A 14,986-nucleotide genomic window follows, 5' to 3' on the forward strand; every position below is an offset into this window, starting at 1 on the left:
CCTGTTACAGTCAACCATGTAACTTTATTTGGCACATAATAGGCACTGACTAGTCATTTATTTAACCTCTTGAGATGGGAAAACGTGTAAATTAAGTTAAACACGTGCTCTTTATGACAATGTTACAATTATGTGAAATCTATTTTTTGGGACCAAGTTGCACTCCTCAAAATGCACAGAATTGGTTGAACAACCATCCTGATAAAAAAAATCTATTTGACTATTCCATTGTAATTGTCGACACCAAGATCAACCAGTTATGCTAAACAGAGGGAGTGTTCTTTTGTGGCGTGGCTAAAACAAGTCGTAATATCTTTGCACCGAATCACCTCAGTGAGCTGCTAACATCTTCCACCCAACAACAACAAACTTAAACCTGGACTGTGTACATTAGGCACCAAACGGAAGAAAATAAACTGAAATAGGGAAGGACTACTTGGACTTATTTAATAAGAAACGTTTTGCTTAGGTGAACACAGCCAAGTGCAGGCAGATTACGTAAGAAATCACTGCAAACATTTCCCATAAACCTGAGACACAGCTAGTCCATTCACAGCACAGCCCTGCCTACCTGAGCCTGACAAATACTGAGGAATGTAAACAATTTCAGCATTCGGTCAGTAACTTTAACTTGCTATCAACAGGTCCCAATAATTTGCAAGCCTGGCAGAATGAACTTGGTTCCCCTTTGCACTGACCAGATGTACACCTAAGTAAATTGTGATGCCCAGTACACATCCTTTTTTTGGTGGGAATACAACCCCCCCCCCAAAAAAACGGTCCAATTTAAGTGATATTATATGCCAGGGGTAAGGCTCTGAAATGGACACAATTTCTACATAAAAATGGAACTAGTCAAATTATACTTCCCATCAAACAAATGAAAGCATAATGTTTCAGTTCTGTGCCAACTGTCAAGAGGTGTACACAACCTAAACGACCAGATATTTGAAAGCTTTTCAAATATATTTTATCCTAGTTTAAATTAAAAGAAGCCTCTGTTGTCTGCAGGTATTAATGTGACAGTCCGTCATAGCTTCACTGACAATCAGTAAAACAAAAACTGTAGTGTGTTCCTGGATTACATAACTAGTCAAACATAACAGCCGCAGCATACAATGCAGACTTGGCCAAAATGCAAAGCACATCGCAGCACTGACACAACTCATTACTTGAAATTTGGGAAGTTTGTGAGGTGTCATCATGAAACTATTGCATCATAGTGCCAGTAATGCAGGCAAATTAAATCATATTTGCATCTATTTAGCCAACTTCATTGATTTGAATAGCTAGGTTATTTTCTCTGTAGCATAGTAATGCTAGATATGTATGAGATGGAGTTCAAATTAAATCATATTTGTCAGACACGCCCTTAAACAAGCATTTCACGGGCTTCTATTCCGCTAAATAAAATGTGTTATGTATGAAATGTAGATATTTCAGACAGGGCTTTGCTCTGCTGTTCATGGACACACTCTTATTGCACACTTCAGACAAGTAACAGGGCAGGCCACATGCCAGGTATCCTTGGCAAGTTCTTCCCGCCTCCATTTGGACTCCTCGCTTCAACCATAAATCCTCACGTTTCAAACAGAAACACATTTAGCTGACTTCACAAAATATAACAACAATGAACAGTTTGACGAATTAGAGAATACACAAATGTGATACAATGTAGCAGCAGCAAACTAATCTCCTTGATATGATTGCGCTCCAAGGCAGGTCCAAACGGTAGCCAAACAACAGGGTGATATACCCATGCAGGTGGTGGGCTTTGTGTGAAGAAATTTTCACTACCGTTCAAAAGTTTGGTGTCACTAAGAAATGTCCTTGTTTTTTAAAGAAAAGCACATTTTTTGGTCCATTTAAATAACATTAAATTGATCAGAAATAAAGTGTAGACTTTGAATGTAGTAAGTGATTATTGTAGCTGGAAACGGCTGATTTAAAAATAAAAAAAATGGAATATCTACATAGGCGTACAGAGGCCAATTATCAGCAACCATCACTCCTGTGTTCCAATGGCACGTTGTGTTAGCTTATCCAAGTTTATCATTTTAAAAGGCGAATTGATCATTAGAAAACCCTTTTGCAATTATGTTAGCACAGCTGAAAACAATTTGTCCTGATTAAAGAAGCAATAAAACTGGCCTTCTTTAGACTAGTTGAGTATCTGGAGCATCAGCATTTGTGGGTTTGATTACAGGCTCGAAATGGCCAGAAACAAAACATTTTGGGGGGGAAATTCATCAGTCTATTCTTGTTCTGAGAAATGAAGGCTATTCCATGTGAGAAAATGACAATAAACTGAAGATCTCATACAACGTTGTGTACTACTCCCTTCACAGAACAGCGCAAACTGAATCTAACCAGAATAGGAAGAGTGGGAGGCCCCGGTGCACAACTGAGCAAGAGGACAAGTACATTAGTGTCTAGTTTGAGAAACAAACAAGTCCTCAATTGGCAGGTTCATTAAATAGTACCCATAAAACACCCGTCTCAATGTCAACAGTGAAGAGGTGACTCTGGGATGCTGGCCTTCTAGGCAGAGTTGCAAAGAAAAATAAATATCTCAAACTGACCAATAAAAAAATTAAGATGGGCAAAAGAACACAGACACTGGACAGAGGAACCCTGCCTAGAAGGCCAGCATTCCAGAGTCACCTCTTCAGTTGAAGTTGAGACTGGTGTTTTGCACAGGAGTGATGGTTGCTGATAATGGGCCTCTGTACACCTATGCAGATATTCCATTAAAAATCAGCTGTTTCCAGCAACAATAGTAATTTACAACATCAACTATGTCTACACTTTATTTCTTATTAATTTTATGTTATTTTAATGGACAAAAATGTGCTTTTCTTTCAAAAACAAGGACATTTCTAAGTGACCCCAAACTTTTGAACTGTAGTGTAAATGGCTGGCTGTCTTTATGTCATCTGCAACTAAGGTTTATGCCAGCTCAATAAATTGGGTACTGAATTTACCTGAGTCGGGACTACTGGGTCAGCATCCTCAGCTTGCCAAACCTCGACCACGCTGGACATTTGACTCAGGGCTTGGTGGGAGGAAGAGAGGGGGAAATAGGTAAACAACGAAAAGCTTGAAAGAACAAGAACAAGAAACTCGCTGTCAAACACATCAGATAGCGGTTAAAGAAATCATGTCTAGATAAAAAAATCTTTACCCCAGTGTATTACCGTGGAGCGTGGACAGCGCAAACGGTTGTTTGTCAACGTTTAGCATAAACTTGGGCAAATGCATGACTGACAAAGGTGTGTATTCAACTGTCCGTGATCCCACTCCCCGAGGGTGTCTCAGGGAGAGTTGGGATATGCAAGATATCGCATTGTCAATTCACACATTCGTATTAATACACATGTACATGTGTTAAATAGGCCAATAAGCACCCGCCAAATTATTATTATTATTAACTGGCTAGCTTGGTTTTAGGTTAGCTTGTAAACACATAGCTTTAACGTTTATAAAAGCCGAGCTATACATGTATAACAATCAATAAATGGAAACATTTAAAACACAGTCAAAGCAATGGCATTCGGCTAGCTAACAATAATTAAACGAAGTTCCATTGTAGCTAAGTTAGCTAGCTACTGTAAACGCGACACTTCACTGAAACAACGTTATAGCTTGCATGAACCAGCACAGGAAGCTGGCCACTGATATATATAAAAATAAAATAAATAAAATAAGTCTTAGCCCTTATAAGTGAATAACGTTAGCTACATGTCTGCATACATCCAACATATTCGACACTATCGTTTTTAATCCACAATACGATGGTTGCAATAGCGTTCCCGTTTTCGCACAGCGACTTGTCTTCACTGTCAACTCAGTAACGTTAGCTGTTACGTTACGGGCAGTTCTCGCCGACATTTTCGCAATGGGTGTTTAATTATTGATGGGGGGAAAATGTACTTCTCCAGACCTTGTAATTGAGCCCCTCCATGCTGTACGCAGGGCAAAAGTAGCGGTAGAATTCCGAGTATAACATTAATCCACGTTGTTCTGTGACAGCGGCTGCCTTGTTGGAACTCCCGTACCCCCGCCATGCTACCCTGTTCATCTAGCAGCCTGCCTTGTGCTACGCTTGGCTTTTCTCTTTCTCTCCCGTCTCGCAAACCCTCCCACCCTGTTCTGTTCTGTTCCGTTCCTCAACCCTCGCCCTCTTTCTCGCTGTGTGTGTGGAAAGTATGCGCCGACTACAGCCAAGCGGTTGCATTCATCTGCCTGCCTCCGTTGGCTGATTTTGGCACAATGAGGCTGACCAGAACATGACGAACTAAACGCAACAAATTATAAAAACTCATGGGAATATCGCGTGGCCAGTCCTATGCGCAAGTAAATCTTGCAGAGAACAAAGTTTGTGGGAAACATTCTATTTCGTTTTTTTTTTTTGCTTCTCCGCGCTGGCAAACAACTGTCATGCGGTCAACCCAAAGCAAATCTAGGTTCTGATGATGTGCTTGAGGACCCAATGTTTTTAAATTGCCAATACTACCCAACTACTACTGAGGTTGAAAAACATTGTGCCAATCAAAGTATCACGAACAAAGTCAATAACGTCATCACTCCAAAGGTTAAGGGAGATTCCATCATGTGGTTCCCATATAGAATAATCAAACTGCCATATCCATAGTGCTAGAACATCTGAAGTTCCTGCAAACTCAAATTATGCCATGAGAACCCATTCACATTTCTTGCACTTTATCAAATACTAGCTAGTTACTAGAGTTATAAAGGACATTGGTATTCAAGTTCAACATTGAAACAGGCCATGTGCTGTAGGCCAGTGTTAGGTTAGCAACAATGGTTGGTAGACAATTAGTTGCATACATAAAAGTCAATAGCCTATATGTAAATTAAGTACACGTGGGACACAACTGCTCCAAGGGTGAACAGTTTTTTTTGGTGCAAACATTCAGGTCAACCTCATGCATCAGAATGGACAGGCTAAGCAGGTTCACACACAAATATCACACATACTCTCCGTGGTGGGTGTCATTGTTCAAACGTTTAGGCTTAACATGTTTAGACTAGGTATGTCATGCTTGAAATAATATTTGCCCACTGGGTTCAGGTAAAGTGTACTGAACAAAAGTAAATGGAACATGCAATAATTTTACTGAGTTAGTTAATTTAAGGAAACAGTCAATTTAAATAGTCATTAGGCACCTAATCTATGGATTTCACATGACTTGGGCAGGTGTGCAGCAATGGGTGGGCGTAGGCGCGCATAGGCCCACCCAATCTGAATTATTTTTTTCTCCACAAAAGGGCTTTATTACATACAGAAATACTCCTGTTTCATCAGTTGTCCAGTTGGCTCGTCTCAGACGATCCCCCGGGTGGAGGTCCTGGGCTGGCGTGGTTACACATGGTCTGCGGTTGTGAGGTCAGTTGGACGTACTGCCAAATTATCTAAAGCGACATTGGAGGCAGCTTATGGTAGAGATATGAACATTAAATTCACTGGCAACAGCTCTGGTGGACATTCTCAGTCAGCATACCAATTGCACGCTCCCTCAAAACACGAGACATCTGTGGCATTGTGTTGTGTGACAAAACTACACATTTTAGAGTGCCATTTTATTGTCCCCAGCACAAGGTGTACTTTTGCAATGATCATGCTGTTTAATCAGCTTCTTGATATGCCACACCTGTCAGGTGGATGGATTATCTTAGCAAAGGAGAAATGCACACAGAGGGATGTCAACAAATTTATGCACAAAATTGGAGGGAAATAAGCTTTTTATGTGTATGGAACATTTCTGGGATCTTTTATTTCAGCTCATGTAAGTAACACTTTACATGTTGCGTTTATATTTTTGTTCATTAAAGTATTAGTATATTTGTAGCAGCAGGTCCTACTGGGCGGCAGGAGCCTAGCTGGTAATCAAAAGGTTGCTGGATCAAATCTCAAGAGCCGCCATGGTAACAATCTACCGTTCTGCCCCTGAGCACGGCAATTAACCTCCCACAACAACCTCTCCCCAGGCACTGATTACATGGATGTCAATAAAGCCACCCCCTACACGCCTCTGATTCAGAGGTATTTGGTTAAATGCGGAAGACAGTTTTCAGAAGAATGCATTCAGTTTTACAACTGACTAGATGGCCCCCTTTCCCTATGTACAATAATGCTGAATCTGCTATAATGGGAGCATGGAATTAGGAATACATTGAACATTTTGAAGAACATGCACAAGGTTACAGCAGTAAATAATTGCAGTGACAATCCATGTACAGTTTGAACAAGGTGAAGAGGTGGGTATGATCTGTGTGGATACTTTAATTTTGAACAAATGGGTTGACATTTCACCCCTAATAGTATAATGGCATCTGGAGTCAACGCCATGAGCACAGCAATTCTACCCATTGTTTGTGTAGTTTGACAAAAACATTCTAAACTTAAAGTCAGCAAAAGCACAAAAATAATTCTGAACCAATCACAACTACAATACCCCTTCTGCTCTTACCACGTTGGAATAAATCCCGGAGTACAATAGAAAAGTGCTGCCCTTTATGTTTGAGAGGTTTTCGCCACATTCCAGTTGACAGAAAATGAAAGGTGATGCATTCACCCTGTTGCTTGTAAATTCAAGGCATATGAAATCAATTAAGGTACATGTAGGCCTGTGGAAAGACAACAGCTTTGAAAATATAACACAAAGACTTTGAAATGTTACCGGTCATTCACCTCTCCATTCAAACAAATCATCCATCATGTTTTAAACAACAAAACCTGAACTCCTGTCTCGAGTCTACAGAGCCACGAAACTATAAAGCACATTTACAGGGCACAGCGCCTTCTCAAGTGCCACAGAAGCAGCATTTGCACCTGCGAGGGCCATGAGCGAGCGCCAAAATGGAAGCTGCTCCAAGTCAACTACGAAAAGCACAAGGCTGTTTTTGAGGGGCTTGCCTGAGTGGATTTAAGTAACATGTCTCACTTGCGTTGCAATGTGTGCAATGGCGGTCACTCAATTAACAAAAACAATTAATAGAAATTACAGATCATGCAGTCAGTCCATGTAATCTAAGTCTTCAGGTATCCCGAAGGCTTTATCGATGTGTCCGTCATCGAAACCAAAATTCCTCTTGGCCCACGACTTGATGGCAAAGACGTTATCTGGAGACAAAAATTCAATGATTAGAAAACTACTTTATTAAACAACTCATGTTTCTTACTCATCTCATTCGTTCAAAACTGACTGAAATTAATTTGACTCACAAAAGTCAAATTAGAAGAATTGGATCACCGCATATTGTTGTGTTCTCACTCCGATGCGTCGCATTATTCAAACAGAACAAAAATAATTTAAGTCACATTTAAACAATTCTGATGTCAATGTTACCAAATAGATTTGTTGTGAGTAAAAGTTGATCCTTTATGAGAAGGTTAGCAGAGCACTTTCACTCCATGGGATCAATGGATAGGTCTAATTGCACCTTTAAGTGACTTGTCAGGCTTAACAATAAACCCAGGCCGGATAACATTCACTCGCTAACGTCATGCAATGTCACTATTTACAGAGTGGGTGGTGGTGGTGTGATCCCTGGGGTGTGTGTGTGCGCGATAGTGAGAGGGAAAGCCTGTGTGTTCACCCAGTGTGAAAGGCCGTAAATTAAAGGCGAGTTATCCACTGCAACACGATAATTGGTATGTAAATACTAACCCTGCTCCTCACTAAACTCCACCTAGTAGCCCCTAACTCCCTGTAGTCCCTCCCCACGACCATAATCACCCTGAGGTCACTGGTCACCCCAGGTTACTGCCGGGGTCACGTGGTCCACAGGGAGCCTGTGCAGGGTATGCTGGGAGTTTACATGGGCCACAATGGGGAGTGCTTAGGGCTGCAGTTAGTTAGTTAGTAGGTACTGTGTTTTCAGTGAAGGCAACAAAAAAAAAGCTTTGTCATCACAGAATGGGATTCCCAGAGAAATACCACTTTGTAATGGATGTGCCTTTTCCTACACGACTCAAAAAAAAGGTCAGGGGAAGAAAACGTGTGTGTGTGTGTGTGAAAATGGCCAGTAATGGTGAATGTGTGGGGCCTTTGCCTACACCATGTTGAATCATCCAACCCAGTGTAATGTCCATACAGTCTGGTGGCCTGTTCGTGTGTGTGTTAGTCAGGTTTGTCTTTCAGTTGACTTACCTGTCCATCTGGACACTGCCTCTTTAGCTGTGACATTGGACTTTCCTGCAAGACACAAACCTACCATCAACACATAGTTACTGTACTTATGCAACTGTCTGCAAATGTTAGACAAAGACCAAAAACAAAATCAGACATTGATGGCCGGTATCCCTGACCCAGTGCCTAGTCCTGGCCTTAATGGCAAATGTATCTGGAAAGGACTTTGAGCATGCATTTTAGTCCTGGAGTAATCTGGGTCTGAGAACCAGCCTCAGTCTTTCATCAGAAATAGTTGATGCATTTAGTGGAAACATTTGTACATATCACTTGACTACAGGAAACAAAAAAGGTACGTTTATACACTACTACATAACCACTACAGTGCCAGTTTTACGTCGAGTCCTTTACCTCGACAGTACATTATGCTTTGGAGTGCGTTTCTTTTTCAATGCTCTGACCAGAGAAATCACAGTCCGACACCCCAGCCCCGACACCGCTTTACAAGCCCAAACCATCACGTTGAGCGCACTCCAACCACTTTCAATTCCAAAGTGAGAGTTACCCTGTGTGCGCCATCCATTACAGCCTTTTATGAATAGCCGCGGCGGAGATGGCAGGTCAATCTGCTATGTCAGTGTAACATGCTACCTAGCGTTGAGGAGAGAGTGTAGCGCTGGGGCCCTAATTTCTTGGCAGAGGGGCATAAGCTTGGCCAAAGCCGCATTCGTCGCTGGAAGCCAAGTAACACCTCCGTCTCCAGGGAAAAGATGCCCTCAAAGGAGCGGTTCCTGGATCCGATTTTCAACACCGATGATGATATTAGATGAAAGGAAATCTTGCTTCGGATCAGCAAGTAGAGGCAGAGGGTAACTTGATTTGTAGCTATTGCTGTAGAAACAAAACACAACAGAGTCATCTGAATGAAATAAAATGTCATTTGTGGCCTTTTTTGTTTTGTCATGCACAGGCCTATGTCCACAAAGAAGAACTCAATACAGCTCAATCAGGAAAAATGATAGAGCTATACCGTTTCACTCTCTTAAAACTACAACTAATTAACCAAACCCATTGCGACCAAAGAATACATAACAGTAACTATGTCCAAGTCAACGTACTTACACAGGTTTAATCACAAAGGCTGTGTGGGAAATGGTAAAATGAGTTTACAAGTGATTCTCATGTAAGAGAGAGAGGATACTAAAAAAAAACTGGTTTTGGGGAACAAACTTGACATTTCAGAGGCCGCACTTTGAATTGCAAATTCCACTTCCCCTCAAATGGATTTCACTGGCAACTCAAATTTACAAGAAAAAGTTATGTGCAAAGAAATAAAAGCTTGAAATGATCAAGTGTTTAAGTAAGCATAAAATGTATAATATAAGTAAGCATAAGTCAAGGTTTATGTCCACACAGTTTTGATGCTGGTCTAGGATTTTTGTTTAAACATTTTACTTAAGCAATCTGATTGAAGCTGAAAGACAAGGGCCAACTTTAACTGAACTCTATTCTTCTACAAAGCACCACGCTATCATAGCTCTTAGACACCAAACAAAGCACTCACGTCAGTCTTAACACTAAACCCTGAATTTATAACCAAGATTAAACATCCATTGCGGACTTACAGTATATCCATAGCGCCTGTGTGCAAATGTTGTCCCTGGCAATAACGACAAGAGTTGCTGTGCTTTAGAAGGGAGTTGTTTACCGATCCTTGATGTCTCCGATGCTGCTAAAAGGATGGCAAGTTAAGACGAGCAGCAGTGTAGATCAATTTAAAACTGCTGAAGCTAGTTGAGCTTAAAAAAACTGAAATTCAGGTTAAAAATGGACATGAGTGTTGACTGACACAGGCTTTTAAAAGTAAATCTGCTCAGAGTTTTACCTACACTGAACAAAACGATAAAACGCAACAAAGATATTACAGACTTACAGTTCATATCAGACAATTTAAATAAATGGTCTCTAACCTATGGATTTCACGTGACTGGGAATACAGATATGCATCTGTTAGTCACAGATACCTTAAATAGGGGTGTGGATCAGAAAACCAGTCAGTATCTGGTGTGACCACCATTTGCCTCATGCAGCACGACATCTCCTTCACATAGAATTGAGCAGGCTGTTGATTGTGGTCTGTGGAATGTTGTGCCACTGCTCTTCAATGACTGTGTGAAGTTGCTGGATATTAGCGGGAACTGGAACACGCTGTCGTACACTGCAATCCAGAGCATCCCAAACATGCTCACATGGGTGACATGTCTGGTGAGTATGCAGGCCATGGAAGTACTGGGACATTTTCAGCTTCCAGGAACTGTGTACAGATCTTTGCAACATGGGGCATTATCATGCTGAAACATGCGGTGAAGGTGGCGGATGAATAGCACAACAATGGGCCTCAGGATCTCGGTCTGCCCGGTAAAGTTGAAACGCTGAAGAGAACACTTCTTCAGCATGCCAGTGAGCATTTGCCCACACACGCACAGTGAGCATTTGCCCACTCAAGTCTGTTACTACGTCAAAATGCAGTCAGGTCAAGACTCTGGTGAGGACGACAAGCACGCAGGTGAGCTTCCCAAGATGCTTTCTGACACTTTATTCCAGAAATTATTTGGTTGTGCAAACCCACAGCTTCATCAGCTGTCTGGGTGGCTGGTCTCAGACAATTCCCCAGGTGAAGAAGCCGCACGTGAAGGTCCTGGGCTGGTGTGGTTACATGTGGTCTGTGGCTGTGAGGCTGGTTGGACGTACTGCCAAATTCTCTAAAACAACGTTGGAGGAGGCTTAAGGTAGAGAAATTAACCAAATTCTGGCAACAGCTCTGGTGGACATTCCTGCATGCCAATTGCACGCTCCCTCAACTTTAGGTATCTGTGGCATTGTGTTGTGTGACAAAGATGCACATTTTAGAGTGGCCTTTTATTGTCCCCAGCACAAGGTGCACCTGTGTAGTGAACATGCTGTTGTGGATGGAATATCTTGGCATAGGAGAAATGCTCACTAACAGGGATGTAAACAAATTTGTGCACAAAATTTGAGAGAAATCAGCCTTTTGTGCTTATGGAAAATGTCTGGGATTTTTTATTTAAGCTCATGAAACATGGGACCAACACTTTACATGTTGCGTTTATCTTTTTGTTTATTATAATACAATAAAACTCCGTGCTTTTCTGAGTCATGTTGCCTTTGACAGCAAAGGGTCAATTTTTGGGTCAATTGAAGAACCACATGCAGGATATAAGTTTGACTCCTGTGTGGCGCAGCGGCCTAGGCACTGCATCTCAGTGCTAGAGGCATCACTACAGACCCTGGTTCGATCCCGGGCTGTATCACAACCGGCTGTGATTGGGAATCCCAAAGGGCGGCGCACAATTGGCCCAGCGTCGTCCGGGTTAGGGGAGGGTTTGGCCGTCATTGTAAAATAAGAATTTGTTCTTAACTGACTTGCCTAGTTAAATAAAAGGTTAAATAAAACATTTTAATAAAATAAGTTAGTCTCACTCTGGAAGTTACACTGTGTGTACTGAACTAGTATATTTTTTTGCCATAATTTTCAATGATGAATATGCTAGGCCCACTCCTCAACCAAAGGGACACGCCTTATGCTATTTTGGCGGAGCAATCTGTCCGCCTGAACTTAAAATAACCGCACTGCAGCCATTCACATATAGAAGCCTTTCTCTTCCTGGTTTGACAGGAAGTCCCTAACTAAACAGAACTGTCACAGACAAAGAGACATGTATTAGGACAGCAGTAAAGACATTCTGGTTGAATCGGAAGGCCATAGGTAGTACATGGAGATGGAAAGGTCTGAGAGTATTTATGACAGCATTGACAGGGGTGAAGCAGAGAAGAGTAAATATGAATACATACAGAAGCATCTTGTCAATGTCTACAACAGTGCAGGCACCCTCAGGTGTCATGATCCCAGCAATGAGACAAAAGGGCAACACCCCAAAGAGCCGAGCAGAAGATCAGCAGTCCAGACAGTACAAAGTTGCAGCAGTGTGTCTAGGGCTGTTGTCCTGCTGGCTGAGATCATAGGCCTGAGTGTACACTATAATAAAGTGATTGTCAGTCTACAAGAAAAGCTCTCTGGACTAGAGAAACTGGAATGGAGACATTTTAGCTACAGTTTGTACTTCCTCTCTACTGAGACTAAATCCTGGCTGGAAAGCGGACCTGGTTACCATAAACATTGGCGGATGACACACCTCTGTCTACAGGGAGGAGAGAGGAGGAGAACCTGAGTTCTCATGGCAGACTGCAGAGTGATGGACCCATTTTTCTACCCGAGAGGAGAATGCAGTGAACTGCACTTTTAGATCTGTGAGATGGTCGCCCTTGGGTATGTCTATCAGCTCTGCACATCTGGATTTGGTGATTTTCTCCCATTCTTCCTTGCAAATTTTCTCAAGCTCTTAAGTTAGACGGGGAGCGGCGGTGAACAGCAATCAAGTCTTTCCACAGATTTTCAATGGGATTCAAGTCTGGGCTTTGCATGGGCCACTCAAGGACTTTCACATTCTTGTTCTGAAGCCATTCCAGCGTTGCTTTGGCTGTATGTTTGGGAGTCATTGTCCTGTTAGAACGTAAATCTTTGTCCCATTCTAAGGTTGTTTTGCTTTTTGAAGCAGGTTCTCATCAAGGATTTGCCTGCATTTGGGTCCATTCATTATTCCCTCTATCCTTACCAGTCTCCCAGTCCCTTCCGCTGAAAAGCATCCCCATAGCATGATGCTGCCACCACCATGCTTCACAGTAGGGATGGTGTTAGATGGGTGATGAGCTGTGCCTGGTTTTCTCCAGACATAGTGCTTTTCATTCAGGCCAAAGAGCTACATTTGTGTCTCAGACCACAGAATCTTTTGCCTTATGATCAATCTCTCTTTCTCTTGCCATTTTGCAAACTCCAAGCATGCCGTCGTGCCTTCCGTTTGGCCACTCTCCCAGAAAGCCCAGATTGGTGAAGTGCTGTAGAGACGGTTGTCCTTCTGGCAGGTTCTCCCATCTCAGCCAAGGAACTCTGTAGTTCTGTCAGAGTGGTCATTGGGTTCTTCACCTCCATGACCAAGATCCTTCTTACCCAGTTGCTCAGTTTGGTCAGAGGGCCAGCTGTAGGCAGAGTCTGGGTAGTTCCATATTTCCCAATGATGGAGACTAGTGTGCTCTTGGAAACTTTGAACACTATAAAAATAGTTGTATACCCTTCCTCAGATATGCCTCATTACAATTCTGTTGGAGACTTACAGACAGTTCCTTGGACTTCATGGTACGGTTTCTGTTCTGACATGCTTGGTCAACTGTGGGACTTTCTATAGACAGGTGTGTTTTCTTTCTAAATCATGTCCAACAAATTAATTGGCCACAGGTGTAATCCAATCAAGTTGTAGTGACATCTCAAAGATGATCAAAGGAAATTGGATGCGCCTGAGCTCAATTCGGAGTGTCATAGCAAAGGGGTGTGAATACTTATTTATGAATTTCATTCGCAATACTTTTAACATTTCTAAAAACTGGAAACTGTTACTTTCCATTACATTAGTGGTTTCTCAATCAATGTCAGCAGTCAAGTGAGTCAGCTAGCAAGCTACACTCCCGAGTAGCTTCACTACTTTAATTCAAATATTTAGGCACGTGTGAGTAAAATGATCACTGTACAGCCCTGAAAGTGAGCTCAAATTCTATTAGGAAGTCACAGGCATATTGGAATATGATTGAATAGAATGAGCTTTTAAGAATGAGTTTGTTATTTTGATCAATGTGGAAAAACTAAAAAAAACTCTGCTCAAGCCCGAGTTTGTATCGAAAGTCAAAATGCCATTGCAGAGAAGTGTTTCACTTAGCCGACGACAAACTGATGACCTTTTTCAAAAGAGCGAGGTTTTTTTTGCCATTGTTTTCAATGGTCAAAGCTCTTTTTTGAAAGTCTGTCTTCCTATCATAGCATCCTGTTTACTGAGGGAGATGGGTAATACAGAATGTAACTGGCCAGTATTGTCACAGAACTTCTGTATTTTAAGGTATTACTGCACTGTTGGAGATAAGAACATAAGCATTTTGGTACACCGCGATAACATCTGCAAAATGTGTACGCGAGCAATAAAATTCTATTTGATTTGAGCAGAGACCCATGCAAGAGTATAGTGCAGACATTTGTTTTTTGGGGGTAACTCAGTGACATAAGTAGTGGAGAAGTCTGAGGATCTATGGACACCACTGACAGTGGTGAGGCAGAGGAAAAGATCATGGAGCTCTATGTTAATACAGACACCCTCAGGGGTCATGGTCCTAGCATCAAGAATGAGGGCCAACACCCCAAGGAGCCGACCAGGAGATCTGATGCAAGATGAGATGATCTTCAGCTCTCTGTGCAAGAGCAATATTCTAGATGGAGCCATTTCAGCTCCAGTGTGTACTACATCTCTACTGAGACTAAATCCTGTGGGCAAAGCCGACAAGACTGTCTAAGGAGAGAAGCATACCTAGCGATCATAAACAGCAGAGGACTGGCCTATCCATAACTCAAACTCAAAGCAAGCTTCTCCAACTACGAGGATATCATTGCTACTGGCTAATTGTTAACTCAAAGCAGACTCACCTGTAGGCGACAACACAGCAAAGTATAGCTCAGCTGCATAATATTTACATTTAATAATGGTTTTTAATTTGTTTTACAAATGCCCTTTGAGGTTTGAAGTCTATTTGCTTTTAATTATTTTCCTTGACTGAGTCCTTCAATGTAAAACATTTGATTAATTCAGTTCAACTCAGTTTTATCAAGTGTCAAAATCTCTTGATAGCAAGTCTAATAGTAGGTTCTTAATGAA

At 41.8% G+C, this 14,986-nt stretch overlaps 2 protein-coding genes across 10 annotated transcripts in view; both read right to left on the reverse strand.

The window, feature by feature from the left end:
- The window catches only part of LOC112261429 (transmembrane protein 131-like), a 99,055-nt gene extending 94,785 nt beyond the window's left edge, over positions 1–4,270 (reverse strand). For 3 of the 9 annotated variants that reach the window (XM_024436733.2, XM_024436734.2, XM_024436732.2), the window contains exons 1-2: positions 3,944–4,267; positions 2,985–3,055 (exon numbers count right to left, since the gene is read on the reverse strand). In XM_024436733.2, the coding sequence (XP_024292501.2) occupies positions 2,985–3,055; positions 3,944–4,067 (195 nt within the window). In that variant the 5' untranslated portion in view covers positions 4,068–4,267. Of the gene's footprint in view, positions 1–2,984; positions 3,056–3,184; positions 3,917–3,943 lie in introns of those variants that run through there. The other 6 variants (XM_024436738.2, XM_024436735.2, XM_024436736.2 and 3 more) reach the window with 5 other exon arrangements.
- A 1,504-nt stretch (positions 4,271–5,774) lies between these two features.
- Positions 5,775–14,986, reverse strand: part of LOC112262416 (meiotic nuclear division protein 1 homolog) — a 35,264-nt gene continuing 26,052 nt past the window's right edge. Inside the window, exons 6-7 of the mRNA XM_042329782.1 lie at positions 8,178–8,222; positions 5,775–7,147 (exon numbers count right to left, since the gene is read on the reverse strand). Of these exons, the coding sequence (XP_042185716.1) occupies positions 7,055–7,147; positions 8,178–8,222 (138 nt within the window). The 3' untranslated portion in view covers positions 5,775–7,054. The remainder of the gene's footprint in view (positions 7,148–8,177; positions 8,223–14,986) is intronic.

Source organism: Oncorhynchus tshawytscha, linkage group LG11 (genome assembly GCF_018296145.1).
Source record: "Oncorhynchus tshawytscha isolate Ot180627B linkage group LG11, Otsh_v2.0, whole genome shotgun sequence".
In the NCBI taxonomy this organism is placed as follows: Eukaryota; Metazoa; Chordata; class Actinopteri; order Salmoniformes; family Salmonidae; genus Oncorhynchus; species Oncorhynchus tshawytscha.